The sequence below is a fragment of the Coptis chinensis genome, chromosome 5, assembly GCF_015680905.1.
Source record: "Coptis chinensis isolate HL-2020 chromosome 5, ASM1568090v1, whole genome shotgun sequence".
Taxonomy (NCBI): Eukaryota; Viridiplantae; Streptophyta; class Magnoliopsida; order Ranunculales; family Ranunculaceae; genus Coptis; species Coptis chinensis.
Genome location: NC_141460.1, coordinates 62,132,418 through 62,151,115, shown reverse-complemented (window position 1 = coordinate 62,151,115; position 18,698 = coordinate 62,132,418). Strand labels below are relative to the sequence as shown.

Sequence of the window (18,698 nt, the reverse complement as noted above, 5' to 3'; positions counted from 1 at the left end):
TTGAATTCTAACTGCTTCACAATACCCAATCTAAATATATACAAAGTTATACCCACCGTCAAGAGAAATTGTCGAACGTGCCACATCACACTTAGGGAATATAAACTCACACACACTTTGCGCATAAATTTCACTTGAATTATTCAAATATCAGATATTTCGCCAATATATATGAGAGATATTAATATTAAAAATTGGTCAAAAAGTCAAACAATATATTTTGTAAATATTGAATATATCAGTTATATCGCCCGATATAAAGATATATATCGGCAGAAAAAATATTCAATATTCTTCGGTGGATATATATCCATATTGAGTACCCAAAAACCGAAATATATCGACGATATTTTGGTCCTTACTATTATTTTGTGCATTTGTTTTTATTTGAAGATCAGTTTGCCTAGCCAACAGAAAAGCATTTACTGTTAGACTTGAGAATAAACTCTAAGGAATAAACTCAATTATTGGAATGATTGCATACATATATATAAACAAGTACTTGAGAAGAATGAGTGTGGAAGAGTCAAAAGTCAGATATGGAGATTGCACATTCTTGGTGGCCGGCACTCGTTTTTGGTGTTATACCTTTGTGTACATGGTTGCTCTGGTCATGGAACGAACTAAGGTTCTTGACTCCTCTCAAAGATCAATCTAGCTCATCTAAGGTTCCTCCTGGTCATATGGGTTTGCCTTTGGTAGGAGAATTGCTTACTTTGATTTGGTACTTCAAGATAGTGAGTCGCCCTGATGATTTCATCAAATCCAAGCAAAGAAGGTAGTTTTCATTAGAACATTTCCTATGGCTAAAATTTTCATGTTTCTTCTCAATTCTTGTTGGTGCAGTTGTTATATGGCAGATAACATGGGAGTGTGACCTCCATGAACAAATATAGAGTTAAACAAAAAATCAAATAGAAAGAAAAAACAACAAAAACATGGACCAAATGCGAAGTGGGCAACACAGTACTTGTGAATGAAGCAAGTAGGTAAAAGTTCTTAATCGTGAAGTTTGGTTTCTCCATAGCACCAGCCAACAATACATGATACTATTAGCGTTTGAGGATCTTCTGTTGAGATATATAGGATAATTCACATTGGAGATTTATCAAAACTTGCATAATATAGTATAAGTCCCTGTAGCCGCTCTACTAACTGCAACTGGTTTTTAGTTGGATGCTCATTAGAGCAGAGTATTTCAGAGTGCCCCAATGGTCACATTTGAATTCTAAGCGAGGAAAAGAATGACTTAGAGAGTTAGAGGTGCTCCCAAGTGTTAAAGAGCAACTTTTTGTTTGCTTAAGGTTGTCGGAGGTAATTTTCTTTGTCTTGGCTCCCCAAACTAACTTCACAGAGGCATGAAGAGAAACCACCAGTTAAGTTATTACTTTCATTTAGAGTTGATATGCTTGCTGATGTTTTTAAGGTCTTCTTTCTATGTATACTCGATAAACAGGTACGGTGATGGAGTGGGACTCTTTCGTACATACCTATTCGGATCTCCATCAATAGTTGGATGCTCTCCAGAATTGACAAAATTTGTCTTCCAATCCCACGAACTATTCCCAATGAGATGGCCCTCATTAGACCTTTTAGGCCACAATTCTCTTATAGGACTGAATGGTAAACAACATACCAGGGTTAGGAGCTACCTCACCAATGCAATCAATAGGCCTGATGCTCTCAAGAAAATCGCCAAAAGGGTGCAACCACTGATAGTTTCAGCCTTACGTTCATGGGCTGATAAAGGCAAAGTGAACGCAGTACAAGAAGTGAAAAAGGTAATCCTTAATTATCATACATCTTGTGATCAGATTATGTAGTCCTCGCGAGTTTTAGAACAGTCAGGCATCAAAGTAGTCTTGATTGTAATTTATTTCGACAGGTAACATTTGAAAACATCGGCAATATATTCGTCAGTTTTGAACCGGGTCCCTTGTTGGATATGCTCGATCAGTACTTCACTGGCCTACTTGGAGGAGTCAGAGCACTGCACTTGTACATCCCAGGAACCGCATACTACCACGCATTTCAGGTAAATATAAAATTTTAGTTCAATGTGATTGTTGTTCTAAATGTCTTCTATTCGGCATAAACCATATGGGGGCTTGGGAACATTTTAAGTTTTAAATTGAAAATGTAAATTGGATGTAACCTGCAGTGCAGGAAGAAAATGATGGCAATATTCAGGAAAGAACTGGAAACGCGGAAGCAAAGTAGTAATGTAAGCGAGGAAAAGAATGATTTGATGGAAGGCTTGATGACAATGAGAGATGAGGAAGGAAAACTATTAACTGATGAAGAGGTGCTTGATAACATTGCTTCTATGGTCATGGCAGGCTATGAATCAACTGCCCTTTCATCAGTGTGGGCTCTTTACTTCCTTGCAAAATACCCCGATGTGCTTCAAAAGCTCCGAGTAATTAAGACAAAACATAGTCTTTACGTAAATGATTATTTTTCATAATTGTTTCTGGTTTGAATATTGATTTTTTTTCATTTTCAATTCACTTGCAGGAAGAAAACATGGCTGTTGGTAGAAAAGGCGACTTTATTACTAGTGAAGAACTTGCACAATTAAAGTACACAAACAAGGTCTATACTCCATAATCTGATTTAACCATATGTTGTTTCCCATCAATACCTTAAGACTTTTTGTATCATATGTGCAGGTTGTGGAGGAAACCATAAGAATGGCAAATATTTCACCCTTCGTCTTTAGAGTGGCAAATGAAGATGTTAATTATAAAGGTAGGAAAGCAAATTACATAGTTGCTTAGAACTATACATGTTGATAATATAATCAAATATAGCAAATCTAATCTATACAAGCTCCAGCACCAAGATTATGGGTGGTGTAAAGCAAATATTCAGAACTAGTTGTGACTTGTGTGACTGTCTCTGTTCTACAAATTTTATAACGGAGGGCATTCGTGTCCTTCTAGACACATACCAATTTACGCATGATCCAGGTGAAGTATATACAATAAATTAGGACTGTTACGAATTCTCTAAAGCCGCAGATGAAATCAAACCTATTTTAGATCGAAACCAGAGTAATATATCAAACTCAATTTAGAGTTCAGAACTTATTTGCAAATCTCAAGTCAGAGTTCTTCAGTTTTTGTCCCAAAACAGAAGCTTAGTACAACAAAGCCTCTTATGAATGTATGCGAGTCCTTATATACTACTTACTATACTAGAGTGTTAATTCTTACAGCTGCTTCAATATCAACTGTCTTGCAGGTTACAAAATACCAAAAGATTGGAGAGTAATTTTATGGCTCCGTTATTTTCATACTGATCCAAAAAACTTTGATGATCCCATGAACTTTAACCCAGACAGATGGAATGTAGGTTAACATAATTTTCATTTTGGGAGGACAAGTTTGTGATATTTCCTATATGTTCTTGCACTAATATCTCACTTTTCCAGAAACCTGCAAAGCCTGGGACATTTCAAGTCTTTGGAGGGGGACCAAGGATATGCCCAGGCAACAATCTGGCTAGGCTTCAACTTGCCATTTTTCTTCACCATTTGGTCACAGGCTACGAGTAATTCAATAAATCTTCTTTTACAATATATATATATATATATATATATATAACCCTGCTCCTAAAAAGACCTTAAATAAGAACCAAATCTAAAACACCTACAACTTCACCTACAAAATGATTTATAACCTAATCTTTTGTGTATATGATTTACTAACCATAAAGAACATTTCTACAAAAATTCAACTCGTTTGACAATTTTTAACATTGGCAAAAGATAATTGCAAAAACTAGACATTTCTGGATCTTTATATATATTTTCAAAAGTGGAAAACAATTTTATCTAAGTTAGAATATATCAAACAAGTTGAATTTTTGTAGAGATGTTCTTTATGGTTAGTAGATCATATGCACAAAAAATTAGGTTTTAAATCATTTTGTAGGTGAAATTGTGGGTGTTTTAGATTTGGTATGGGCCTTTGGATTCAGTATTTCTGCCACTAAATACACACACACCCTTTGGATGAGTCTTTTGTAATGGGGCATATATATATATATATATATTTTTTTTGTGAGCTTCTTTTACAATATTGATATTTGTTTTATGTGATTATGAGCATTAAGAATATGATTTCCTATCCGGATTGCAGGTGGAAACTAATAAATCCAGATGCAAAGATAACATACCTTCCTCATCCAAAACCAGTTGATGGAGTTGAAATTGCATTTAGTACAATATGAACAACCAATTCTTCTATTTCAGGCTGTTATCAATACAAATCAATTGTATGAAGCGCGTTCCTTCTGAACTGCAAGTGATTCATTTTACTAAATTGGTACGTGTCCAATCGTTTTTATCAAGAAAAAGAAGGATTGAAGATTAGATTGTGATGTAATCTCTTAATTTACTATAATCAGTTGATTAGTATATCGTGATACAAGTTATATCAATGTATTAGAATAAGTGGTGATGTTAAATACAATAACCTAGGATGTGCAAAATGCTGGTATGAAAGGAGGCCAAATTCCCTCGTGAAGTAAAGATAGTACCTACCAGGCAGGGGCATACATCATATGTTGAGATATATAACCCAAAGCTGAATCCAGATGACCTTCTACACTAGACAAAAACTCCCATATTCCAAAATTTATAACAATAACCAGCTTTACATTTTTAGAACTTCTAGTTACCAATTAAAGGTAAATAATCAAAGAATTATACCATTCAAAGGGTAACTAATACTCATTATTGACATGAGCGACTCACAGTTGCTCATCCAATAGCTACCAATGAGGACCAAGCTTCCCTAAGTTGCTCAGTCCAATACACCAGAAAATAATACTTTCTTCATTGCAAGCTCACTTTTGGTCTCACTCCAGTTTAGTTTTTTTGGTTAGTTCTGCTTAAGCTTTTTGTCAGGAGGCTGAATAGGTCTTTGTAGATCACAAGACAACCAGAACAGGACGTGTCCAGCAAGATTAAGCAGACTCATCATATTGTCAAAGTCTCCATGACAACCCAAAGCGCAAACCTCCTGTGCGTCTGTCGGTTGGTCAGTGTGTGTGCTCCAAGCAATCAACCAGACTTTAAGACAGACACAATCAGGCTATCCCTTCACCAAAAACATTGTGGAGCAACAAGTATTTAATGGACTGTCCATCATTAAGAGACGAAGAGTAAATCAGTAATTGTACAACAAGGTTCAAAATGTCCTGACTCAATTCTAACGGGTGTAGAGGGGTTTCAGGCTATTCAGTGATCTCGCTCAGATGACCATCTCAGTGATCTTGCTCGAATGACCACCCTCCACGCTCTTGTGGATAACTTGTGAACCTGCTGGACAACTTCTAAGGGAAACCCTTCACTCCAATGGCTAACTTCACCATGTTTTCCAATGCTGAATCAGTACGCATTGTTCACCTGATCTCATTGCCTCCTCGAATCTGCTGCACATCCTCCGTAGATAAGTCATCCAAATTGAACATATATAACCTAAAGAAACCAAACCAATGTGAATCAACTTTGCATGGTTTGGGAATTTGGGTGCAACTCGTAGCAATCACTAAATGAGCCCTGCAGATAATAGTTAAATTGTTGGAAAACTAATACTGCGTTACCTGAAGTCCAGCAGCAGTAATCAATAAGAACCAATATAATAAAGCAGTTGCAATGCAGTCGAGGCTTGTGAAAACACAATGCCCTGAAGGTGAAATTGCCGCCGGTATGAACGCTGACGGCCTCTGACACACCTCCTAGGATACAACGACTAAGGATCCGCAAGACAGCACTCAAGCAGATACTAAGAACTCTCAGATGCACTCCAGTATAAGCAAAACCATAGTTTATGTAAAACAGACAGAAGTACAAGGACGGAGTTCAAAAAGATAAAGTTTCTTGTGTTGTTCGACTGATCTTATAGAAAAAGATTATACGATAAAAACTCTAGATCCACTTCTCACATAGTGTGAAAGAGGAGATCGTGGAGAAGCTAACGTGGTTTGAGTGTTTGACTATTTCTAATGTACAGTAAAAAGAAAACCCAAAACCAAAGCCCAAAACCTGTTTTCATACATAAATAAAACTAAGTAAGGTTTTTTATAACAATCCCCCACATGTATATCAGAAAATAATATAAGCTGGAGTGCATTAGAAGTTATGAATGGGAATATTCTTACACTGAAAACTCTTATTCTTATCCTTATCCTTATCCTTATACTACAACCTAGAGTGAAAACTCTGTACCCATCCCTATGATGTAGTAGTACCTTTTGTATCTTCTTAAGGATGAGTTTTAACTCTTAATGTTTTCTATAGCTGGGATCCAGTGGGGTGTAGTGATACAGTTCACTCCTGATAGAAGCACCTATATAAGTGAGGAAGTGGAGCCGCTTCCTATGGGAACTGGATAGGCTAGTCCCTAGTAGCACTTATGAAACCTGGGAAGCTCATGGCCGTTACGAGCACAACCGAGGAACTCTATGATGATTTTTGAAAATTATGTGAGTTAACTGTTGAGTCGGTTTACACAAGTAGAATTGTGAGAATCTTGGGGAAATCTCTAATGAGATAATTCCCTTTTATATAAATCTAAATACCTAAATTACAGAATTGCCCTTAGGGGTTATTACAATATTACTAAATACATAAACTCCTTACCTCAAGTTGGGGCGAAGATATCAATCAAACCCAACTTGACCGCATTGGAGTGAAGAACAGTAGGTCCCAAAGACTTAGTGAACATATCAGCCAACTGTTTTGAAGAGTGAACTGGAATTGTGACAATGATGCCAGATTGAACCTTTTCTCGAAGGAAATGGATATCAACCTCAATGTGCTTAGTCTTTTCATGAAGAACTGAATCTGATGCTATCCGAATAGCAGCCTGATTGTCGCAATGAAGGGGAGACCCATTGTTACTAAAGACCCCTAACTCGGTAAGAAGGGAGCGTAGCCATAGTATCTCACAAGCACCATGAGCCATAGCTCTATACTCGGCCGATGAGCGTGAGACAGCATTTTGTTTCTTACTTTTTCAGGAGACAAGACAACCACCGTAGAAAGTACAAAAACCCGAGGTAGAGCGACGATCAGTGAGACACCCAGCATAATCTGCATCTGAGTAACTAACTAAATCCGGTGGACCATAAGATGGATAGAACAAACCAAGTCCTGGAGAGGACTTAAGAAATCTCAAGATCCGATCTACTGCATCCATATGAGTAGATCGTGGGGCATGCATGAATTGGCTGACTACACTGACGACAAAAGCAATATCTGGTCGAGTGTTTGTCAAATATATAAGACGACCCACTAAATGCTGGTAAGGGCCTGGATCAGGAAGAATATCACCAATATCAGCACGGAGGCGATGATTTGGATCCATAGGAGTGCGAGAGGGTTGACATCCCGTCATACCAATATCAAACAACAAGTCTAGTGTGTACTTCCTTTGAGAGAGGAAAATACCATGTCGTGAGCGAGCTACCTCAATGCCAAGAAAGTACCGAAGAGGACCCAAGTCTTTAATATAAAAAAAATTGCCCAAATATGTTTTCACCTTTGCTATGTGTATGGTGTCATCACCAGTGATGATAATATCATCTACATAGACCAAGACTATTGTACGGAGATTAGCTACACTTCGATGAATAAAACATGTATGATCTGACTCACATCGGATAAATCCTATGGATAAAATAACCGTGCTGAAACGATGAAACCATGCTCGTGGAGACTGCTTCAAGCCATATATGGATTTGAGAAGGCAACACACCTTTCCAGAATACTCCCCCTGAAGGGCAAAACCCGGAGGTTGAGACATATAAATATCCTCGGTCAAGTCACCGTGAAGGAACGCATTCTTTACATCTAATTGGTGAAGAGACCAGTGATGTTGTGCAGCTAGGGAAATAAGGAGCCGTACGGAAGAAAGCTTTGCAACAGGAGCAAATGTGTCACCAAAAAATGGTGTTTGAGTGAAGCCCTTCACTACAAGTTGCGCTTTGTAGCACTCTACAGAACCATCCTCTTTGTATTTTCACTGTGAAAACCCATTTACACCCAACAACCCGTTTACCAATTAGAAGTAAGGCCATCTCCCATGTGTGATTCTGCTCAAGTGCTTGCATCTCAATAAACATAGCAGCTCTCCAAGCCGGGTGTCCAATGCCTCAGAAACATGACATAGAATCCTAATAGAATCAGTGGCAGCAAGATAGGCACAATAGGAAGGATAAATACCACTGTAAGAGACAAACTGAGCAAGAGGGTGTTTAGTTACACATGCCCGCTTCCTTTTGCGTTTAGCAATTGGAAGCTCTAAATCATCAATAATGAGAGAAGTAGGAAGAGCAGAATTTGGATTTACTAAATCAGGATGGAGAGTAGTACGAGGCTATGAGGAAGATTGTGGCGGATAATAATATCATTTGGGCTGCCGTGTGTACACCTTGCCGTATAGTTGTCTCGTAGAAGCGTGACTATGTAGGTGTCGCGATGAACTCATAAAAACTGAACAGGTAGTACAGTGGAATAAGAAGAGGTTGTTCCAGCTCATTAGAAGGAGAAGTATAATAAGGAATATTCTCAAAAAACGTCACATCTCTAGAGTGAATGATACGACGTGAGACGGGTTCATAGCAACGATAACCCTTAGATTGAGTAGAGTAACCAAGAAAAATGCACTTAATAGCCTTGTCATCTAACTTTGTCTTCTTTGGAGTACGATCTTGTACAAAACAAATGCAACTAAAGACACGAGGCTCGATAGAAAAAAGAGGAAGACCAGGTCTGACTAAATGCAAAGGAACCTGGCCATTAAGAATCCTACTGGTAGTACGATTAATTAAAAAAGTGGCTGTGAGAACAGCCATACTCTAAAAACGTTTAGAGACATGCATACCACAAAGGAGACATCTAACAACATTCATAAGGTGGCGATTTTTCCGCTCAGCCACTCCATTTTGTTCTGGACTATAAGGACATGTGAGTTGTTGAATGACTCCCTTCTTTAAAAGATGTTGTTTAAAATCATCAGATATATACTCTTTAGCATTATCCGAACGCACAGACCTCACAGTAACACCAAACTGGGTCTGAATCATTTGCATAAAGTTTAGAAAAGTAGGAAGAACCTCAGTCTGAGATTTCAACAAATAAAGCCATGTAAAACGAGAGTGGTCATCAATAAAAGTGATATAGTAGCGATATCCATCAAAAGAAGTCAAAAAGGCAAGCAGATCGATGCATGTGCGAGATATAAGATACACGAGTATGTTTGGACAACTCACAAACAATACATTGAAATTTGTTAGATTGACATGAGTTTCTCAAAACAGGTAGTAAAGTCTTAGAACAAAAAGGAACTCGACAAGGATCAGAAAACACCGGGGTGATAGAAGCCAAAGCTGTAGGAGGTTCTCCGAACATATAGAGACCGGAACTTCAGTCCCGAAAGACACAATGATCCGGAAAGAAAGTTATGGAGCAACCAAGGGATTTGGTTAAACCAAGGCCCAAAATATCGATATCGATCAATATATCGGTGTACTCAAAAACCGATATATATCGGATATATCGGATATTTCGGATATATCCATTTTTGGTAACAAATCAAACTATTTAAAATATCGAAATATCGGATATATTGGAAATATAATATCGGAAATATCGGATATATATCGGAAATATATTGGAAATATCGGATTTATATTTTAAAATGGTCAAAAAGTCAACCGATATATATCAATTATATCGGAAATATCGATTATATCGGCGATATAAAGTTTCATATCGGAAATTCCGATATATATTGGAAAAAAAAGAGTTCTATATTCGGTGGATATATGTCGGAAATATCGATGTCGGTGTACCAAAATACCGATATATATCGGCGATATATCGGATATATCGGCGATATTTTGGTCCATGGGTTAAAACGCTCCACGATAATAAATTTAAGTCAAGATAAAGATAAAGATAAAGCGGAGATAAAGGAACACATCTAGAGTTGAATAGAGTACAAGAACCATCGACAAGACAAACGGATGGAGCAATAGATAAACTAGAAGACTTTTTGAAGAAAAAAAATGTGACTCACCGGTCATGTGTTATGAGGCACCCGAAGTCAATGACCCAAGTGGATGGAGAGGCATGATATGCGGATGGAGTACTGAATGAGTAGTAGATGCCGAAAATATAAGATCCAAAAGAAGGTGTAGTCGGTTACCCAACATAGCCTCAAGTTGGCCACGAAGATGTTGTATATCGGTTCCAGATATATGACTATACGGATCGGGAGATGGGATAGTCGGAAGGAGCCACGCTTGGAGAACTTCAATGAACTAGAAGGAAGGTCGACAATAGCGGCTATTGGACTCTTCCCATGGCCTCTACCGGAGGATGATGATTGAGATCTTTCAAAGAAACCAACTGGATAACCAATGAAGTGATAGCACCTAGACTTCTCATGTCCCGATTGCCCACGGTGAGAACAAGTAACAAAGGCGATAACATCCGGACTTCTCATGTCAGATTGCCCATGATGAGAACAAATGGCGAGGCTGCGTCCTCGACCTCCACGACCGACCTCTTCCACGGCGTCCCACGACCTCTAAAAGATAAGAGGAGTCCACAACAAAGCGTTGATTGTCAATGATGATACCGAATCGTGACGGAGGCGGTAACGTAGCCTGACGAATACTTCTTCGTCTGTCATCGTCGTCGATAGTTGCAAAGGCATTCATCAGAAAGGGGAATGGTCGTGTGTTAATGATTTGTCCACCAAGGGTTTCAAACTCAGGACGCAAACCTATTAGAAAAGCAAACACTTTTTGTTTGTCGGCGCGCTTAGCAACAAGCATCGCAGCTTCTCCAGTCAACTCAACAATGACCTCATGATGGTCAATCTCCTCCCAACGAGTTTGCAACTGTGCAAAATATTGAGCTGCTGATTGATCACCTTGTGAGGTGGAATGGACCTCACGATAGAGCTGAAACACACGAGAGCCATTACTCTTACTGGAGTATGTCTCTTTGAAAGAGGACCATAGGTCATAAACAAAATCATGATATAGAAACATCTAAATAATTGGTTTATCCATGGAGTAAAACAACCAGCCAATAACCATACTATTATGCTTCTTCCATTGAGTGTATTTCTTCTCATCTGTAACAGCAGGGCGAGTGTAAGTCCCATCGACTAATCCCTCCACACCCTTACTAGTTCGATAATGGACAACAGATCTAGACCATGTCTTAAAGTTGATCCCATTCAGCCTCTTTGAGGTTATAGACTGGCATGTGGTAGTAGCTTCACTAGCTTGAGGACCTTGTACTGTAACATGACTCTCCCCTAATGTATCCATTTCAAATAAATGATCAGAGTAGTTAGTGTAAAGGTGGCACCTTTAAAGAAATTAGCTACTTGATCTCATAAAGGCATAACCTTTATGTAGTTCCAAACATTGATTCTTGTTGAAAGAAAGAACCCCCAAAACGGGAAGATGTTGATGGTTTGATTCTGTGGCGGTGGTAAGAGATGGTGGTAGAAGCAAGTTGTCAGGTTTTTTTTTTTTTTTCTGCTCCGATACCAAGTAGAATTGTGAGAATCTTGGGGAAATCTCTAATGAGATAATTCCCTTTTATATAAATCTAAAGACCTTAATTACAGAATTGCCCTTGGGGGTTATTACAATATTACTAAATACATAAACTCCCTATAACACAAAAGTTAGACAGTTCAAGACTTAGTTCATTGGTCAACAAGTAAACCCGACAGACTAACACTAAGCGAAGGTTCAAGTCTTATGACACCTTCAGCCCATTCATAACTTCTAATGCACTCCAGTTTATATTATTTTCTGATTTCATACATGTGGGGGATTGTTATAAAAAACCTTACTTAGTTTTATATATGTATGAAAACAGGTTTTGGGCTTTTTTTCTTAGTGTACATTAGAAATAGTCAAACACTCAAACCACGTTAGCTTCTCCACGATCTCCTCTTTCACACTACGTGAGAAGTGGATCTAGAGTTTTTATCGTATAATCTTCTTCTATAAGATCAGTTGAACAACACAAGAAACTTTATCTTTTTAAACTCCGTCCTTGTACTTCTGTCTGTTTTACATAAACTATAGTTTTGCTTATACTGGAGTGCATCTGAGAGTTCTTAGTATCTGCTTGAGTGTTGTCTTGCGGATCCTTAGTCGTTGTATCCTAGGAGGTGTATGTCAGAGGCCGTCAGCATTCATACTGGCGGCAATTTTACCTTCAGGGAATTGTGTTTTCACAAGCCTCGACTGCATTGCAACTACTTTATTATATTGGTTCTTATTAATTACTATTCCTGGACTTCAGGTAACACAGTATTAGTTTTCCAACAATTGGTCTGGGTATACGGGGCTTTGTTCTTAGAAGAATTGGCACTACCTGGCTTTCCAGTAACAAGGTTAGCCTTAGACTTTAGTTCAGAAGTCTCTTCTTTTGTTTTAGAAATACGGTTATCTTCCTCAATGCCTTAGACTTCAGTTCAGAAGTCTCTTCTTTTGTTTCAAAAATACAGTTATCTTCCTCAATGAGAAAATTCACAATGAGGTCTTCCATGGTCATCTCTTTTTTCTTATGTTTCAGTCTGTTCTTATATTCCTTCCATGAAGAAGGGAGTTTTTCAATAATAGCTGCAACCTGAAACCCCTCACAGATATTGTAACCCTCTTGCATAATTTCATGAATGATAATCTGCAACTCAACTTGAGAAACCACAGGTTTGTTATCTTCCATCTTAAACTCTAGGAACTTAGCTACTAAAAATTTCTTAGAGCCAGCATCCTCAGTTGCATATTTCTTATCTAAATCATCCCACAATAATTTAGCAGAAGCACATACAGCATAAACATCATACAACTCCGGAGTTAAACAATCAAGCATATAATTACGGCATAAGTAGTCTATCTTATCCCATTTTTCAAGTCTATCAGAGCTTGCAAGCTCATGTTCATTTTCAGCAGGAATCGGTCTACTTTCAGTAGTCCATTCAACAAGTTTCAAGGTCGTCAGATAAAACTTCATTTTCATCTGCCTACGCTTAAAATTCTTTCCATCAAAAGTTTCAAGCTTGACAGACAACTTACCATGCTTTTCCATTGATTAGTAACGAAGTAAAAGAGTACAACAAACGAAATTTCACTTTCAGATTGTTGGAAAACTAATCTTGTGTTACACGAAGTCAAAGAAAGAAAGAATCAATAAGAACCAATATAATAAAGCGGTTGCAATGGTCGAGGTGTGAAAACTCAATGCCTTGAAGGTGAAATTTTTGGTATGAAACCGACGGCGACCTCGACACACACCTCCTAGGATACAACGACTAAAGATCCAAGAGGCGACTTCAGCGGATACTAAGAACTCTCAGATGCACTCTAGTATAAGCAAAACCATAGTTTATGTAAAACAAACAAAAGTACAAGGACAGAGTTCAAAAAGATAAAGTTTCTTGTGTTGTTCGACTGATCTTATAGAAGAAGATTATATGATAAAAGCTCTAGATCCACTTCTCACGTAGTGTGAAAGAGGAGATCGTGGAGAAGCTAACGTGGTTTGAGTGTTTGACTATTTCTAATGTACAATAAGAAAAAAGCCCAAAACCTGTTTTCATACATATATAAAACTAAGTAAGGTTTTTTATAACATAAACTGCACATTTCCAATGAAAACTAACAAGAAATGGAATTATCTTTCAGTACTACACGAACAAAGCAGTTAAGCAGGAAGAAGAATATGAAATTGCTAGCATTTTGTATAGATTAATGTAATCAGTCAATCACACAGAAACACGACACAGTTCCTGGTAAAATGTTGTAAAAAGTTCTGCTGCAGACTGTGCAGCTTGCAAGTGATCTTAAATATTGTTAGAACTCTTATTGAAAGTATATATGTAGTTCGTTTTTTTAAGGAAGAGTTCGGAGTATGGACACCTTCATCGGTCAAGGATTTTAATATCATTATCACCCAAACTATCGGCCACATATACCTGGAAACTATATATCTATTGCTGAAATATGTCACTGGCCTTGCTACTGGTTTTCAAAATGGCCATTCTACAATGTAAGCTACCAAAATAAGTAGTCTTTGTATAGTTGAAAATCATGAAGTATGGGATTGCTCATGATATCTTATGACAGTCGCTTCTGCCAAAACTTGCACATCCAGAAGATTGTGGCTCGATGTTCCTAGAGTCCTTGACAGACTACATACTGTAATTCATAGTACAAAATATCAGGATATGGGTACTTATCGATACTCAATTTCTGGATATGTATCGTGGATATATCCCTCTCTTTGGAGATATTTGACATTGTTTCACATGCAAATATCGTGGATATATCCAAAATATCCAAAATATCGTGGATATTGTATTGTAGATATTTCTTGATATATCATGATACATTATTTATATTTATTTAAAATATAATGGTAAATATTAAATAAAATTGTTATATACACAAAATATCGCTAAATTTCGCTTAATATTGCAAAATATCACAAATATTGTAAATATCGTCAAAATATCGCCGACATTTGCAGTCGTATATATCTCTTAACATATCGTGATATTTATATATCTTTTTCTGAAATCTGGATAGATATCTCCAAATATCGCGATATATTGGGATATTTTGTACTATGCTGTAATTGACACACAAAAAGACTATGCTCTCAAAAGCGGAGCAGAGTTTGTGACTGCTAATGCAGCTGCAAATGAAATTGCAACTCAAAATTTTGAACCTAGTTTCCAACATGCAATTATTCATATATGTTCACTCTAATAAGTAAACATATAGGTATACCGCCTTGCACAGAAGGAATATTTATTGGTTCATGTATCAAAGAAAATAAAATTTAGGCATTCAGTAACTTTAAATAAAACAATTTTTTAACAAGCAGGCCTGCTGGGCCCTTCGTGTTCTACAATGCAGAGGCTGATAAGGAAGATTACAAGAACCTAGTGCACGCAATATTGGGGGTGACTTTTGAAGGAAACCTGATGTATGTGCTGTTTAGCAAGTTGAAAGCACTCAAACCAGTAACTAAGGGTTGGTCAAAACAGAAGTATCAAAATATGCAGCTTGAACAATCTGAAACCAGAAAGCAACTGAACGTCCAAATGCAACTTCAAGAAAATCCTTCCGAAATCCAATGTGCTGCTGTGGAAGAGAGCTTGCCTTGATTTGTTCAACTATTTGAAGAGAACTGAGGAAAGTATAACAAAGAAGAACGATATGTGTGATTGGATGTCATATGGGGAAGCTAATACAACGTTTACAAAGTTATCAAGAGTGTTAGGCCAGAACTCAATATAAGGACTTATAAAAGAGGATGGCAGCAGAACCTCATCTGAACAAGAAGTCATAGAAGAGATTGAAATGTACTAGACAATATTATTAAGCTCTGATCATCGATATCAAGAACATTTTGGAGGACATTCAATTCAGAACTGTACTGGAACAGGCTAAAGCAGATGACCTAGAAAGAGATGTCACGGATGAAGAAATAAATGCAGTTATGTTCTCTTTCGAGAATGAGAAATCCCCAAGGCCAGATGGTTATGGTGCCTACTTTTCCAAATTTTGTGGAAAGAAGTAGGACCAGACTACGGTAAAGCTGCTAAGAAATTCTTTAGAACATGCCAGGGAATTCTTAAGAAATTCTTTAGGCCAGATGGTGATAGCCCCATAACATGCATTAAAATATATGCGCTAACATCAAAAGCAATTAAGGAACAGATTTTGCATTACTATTCATTTCATAAAATAAGAATCGATTAACTAGTTCATATCTTCGTATCCAGATTGACCTCTTAGCCTGTATGCAATATAAGACCAGCCATGCTATTTCTGAAAGTGGTTTGAACCTTACGTTGCAAATTTAGAAGCAAGTGGCTTTATAGTTCTACGTAGAGTAGACAATGAAATTGAAAAATACATATTCAGGAAGACTAAAACAAAAAAGATTAATAGGAAGAATACTTACCATCTATTATAATCGCAACTGAGTAAGTTCCTAACATGTCACAATATCCTACATGGAAACATATGCATATTTTGTCAAGTGGACTATCATTCACAATATATAATTCTAGACCAATGATCCAAGGAAGATTTTCTGAGAAGTAGTGAAGAATCATATACTCAACATGCCACAAAATCTTCAGTTATTGAATCAACCTTATCTAGCATAGCGATCTTTGAGGGAGATAAGATGACACCCTTAAGTTTTCCAAGGACAGAGAATGGTGTAAACAAAAGAAACAGACAAAACGGAAGCAAGCACACATGTCTATATTAAGCTGAAGTTTGGATGACATTAAGCGAGGAGATGAGCATTCTCCTGACATCCATTAGAGCAAACAGCAACAAACAGCTGCAAATGCAGCTGCTGCAAGATTCTGGGATTTTATTTGTGTTATCTTCATACAATGATCATAGCTCAAACAAGCAGGTTTGCAGATGAATCATATACTTCTACCTCAATAAACTTTAAATGATTGTCTTGCAATAGTCGCAGAAGGCAACAAAGTGAATTATCTTCACCTATATTGTCTTGCAATACCTAATAAGCATGTGTCTAGATAGGTTTATGAAAAAAATAATTTACATTTTACTTTTTTTTTTTGGATAGGAAACTTCCATTATAATCTACATTTTACTTAAAGAAAGATGGCATAGGAAGCACATTAAGTATGCATTAGCATATATGCTACATTAACTACCCAATTCAGATAACTTTGGGGATTCTTCGATCACAAAGGAAAGCAGAGAAAAAACAGAACAAATCGAAAGGAAAAATGCAATCTTTACAACTAGTATATACATTTGAACATACTCACTTAATGATGTCACATAAAAATAAGAAATGAAGCTATAATGACGAATTAATTCAAGGTGACACAAAAACCGAATTACAACATGTTAGCTGCAAAGACTTCACAGAAAAATCGGTTTTCAATAGCTCTTCAAGCTCATCCTCACTAGTAATGCCGTAGTCATGACAATCCATTGTTCCACTCCGTAACCCAAACAACTCATTTCCTTCTTCATCATCAGAAAACGTAATAAAATCAAATAAGGAAGAATCTGCTGACTCAACAGGGGAAGGAGTTGACAATGTGGTGTATGTATACGGTTCATAGATTTCGGAAAAGATGCAACTGTTATCAATCAAAACAGACCCATCATCGCATACATCAACATCACTAACAGACTCACGGCGCAACAATGACACTAGGGCATCAGAAAAAGACACATCATGTTGACCGATAAGGTCAATCTCCGTATCTTCACCCTCATAATAAGCCTCCTTGGCGGATTCAACTGATTGGGCAGTTACAGATTCCGGATTTGAAATATCAGATTTTAAAACAGTGTCAATACCATTAACATTATCAAACTGAAGACTACCTTGATCAACCAAGTCTACATTACGTTGACCTAGATTCAAAGAGTCATAATACTGCAACGACTCTATAAGGCACATCATGTTGACTCAAGTCAATCTCCGTATCCTCATACTCATTAGCCAATTCAATTCAATAGGTCCGTATTTGAAGTAATTTTATTATCAAACTGAATACCTTGATCACCAAGCAAACCTAAATTACACTCATCAAGATTCACAGTGCCCCCATCAACAAAATCAGGCATTATACTCCAACAAAAATTAGAATTAATAAAAGGTTCAATGCTATTATGATTACCTTGATGAATAGTAATGTTTTCGAGACGTTTAAGCAAAGCGTTCCTATACAAAAGAAGTTGTTCTTGAGGCACATCATCAATATTCACATGGGGAGTTTACATTGGAAACACGTTCAAGTATTGAAGAAATATCACCGTCAGAGGTTTACCACCAGGAGAGAAGACGATGGAGATGATATTAGCCTTGACGTGCTTTTGAAGATTCTGTTTTCTTCATCTCGATCTTTTGTTTGCCTATTGTTTCGGAACCAAACAGGGCCGCTTTTTTTTCGATATAAACGTACACGCTTTGCGAATACATATGCTGACATAGTTCTACAAGCCCATATATCAAGGCCCACTTAGCTCAATCTTGTACCAGCCCAAATCCCTACAGCCTTGAATTTCTCATTAAAACCTGTTAGCACTATTCTAAAAATCAGTCCAACCGATTCATCTAGGCCTACGTCGCTTCAAAAAGTAGTCTTGTAGAATAATCGGTCTCTAGCGGATCTAGGTGGCGATTAGTCGGGTTAGGTGGACTACTCGACTCAATGTTTATTTTATTTTTCAAAAAATATTAAATGTCGAGAATAAAAAGTGGTGAGGACTTAAGATTTGAATGAGTTTAAAAGACTAGAACCCAATGTAAATTATATGCCAGTATAAGACGGGTTAACTAGTATTATTCGCCACTAGATGAGCCAATTAAGATTTTCCCCCAACTAGATGGGAAATTAGGGTCTTCCCCCTAAGCACACGGTCAACTTGGTTTGACCGTTAACTTTCAAGTCAAACAATTAAAAATAACACAAATGCCCCCACCTAATTAAAATTAAATATTTTTTTTTGAAAATAATGAGAGCATTTATTTTATTTTCAGTTAACGGTCAAACCCAGTTAACTGTGTGTTTATGGGGGAAACCCTAATTTCCCATCTAGTCTAGTGGGGGAAATCCTAATTGGCT

The 18,698-nt window shown here is 37.2% G+C and overlaps 1 protein-coding gene and 1 long non-coding RNA gene across 4 annotated transcripts; one reads left to right on the top strand and one right to left on the bottom strand.

Moving 5' to 3' along the window:
• The first annotated feature begins 445 nt into the window (after nucleotides 1-445).
• LOC147498238 (ent-kaurenoic acid oxidase 2-like) lies at nucleotides 446-4,497 on the top strand. Of its 2 annotated transcripts, XM_086560301.1 has the most exons (9): nucleotides 449-778; nucleotides 1,457-1,781; nucleotides 1,886-2,035; nucleotides 2,162-2,419; nucleotides 2,518-2,595; nucleotides 2,673-2,751; nucleotides 3,247-3,353; nucleotides 3,437-3,555; nucleotides 4,146-4,497. In XM_086560301.1, exons 1-9 carry the CDS (start codon nucleotides 540-542, stop codon nucleotides 4,234-4,236), a joined length of 1,446 nt encoding a protein of 481 aa, XP_086416427.1. In that variant the 5' UTR covers nucleotides 449-539; the 3' UTR covers nucleotides 4,237-4,497. The 2 variants fall into 2 exon arrangements, with proteins under 2 accessions (XP_086416428.1, XP_086416427.1); XM_086560302.1 differs by lacking the exon at nucleotides 3,247-3,353 and having other exon boundaries at nucleotides 446-778.
• A 119-nt stretch (nucleotides 4,498-4,616) lies between these two features.
• Nucleotides 4,617-18,054, bottom strand: LOC147498237 (uncharacterized). Of its 2 annotated transcripts, XR_015195387.1 has the most exons (3): nucleotides 17,751-18,035; nucleotides 16,028-16,075; nucleotides 4,617-5,795 (listed from the first exon to the last, which is right to left on the bottom strand). It is a non-coding gene; the product is annotated as an uncharacterized LOC147498237 (long non-coding RNA). The 2 variants fall into 2 exon arrangements; XR_015195388.1 differs by lacking the exon at nucleotides 16,028-16,075 and having other exon boundaries at nucleotides 17,751-18,054.
• Between the last annotated feature and the right edge of the window lie 644 nt (nucleotides 18,055-18,698).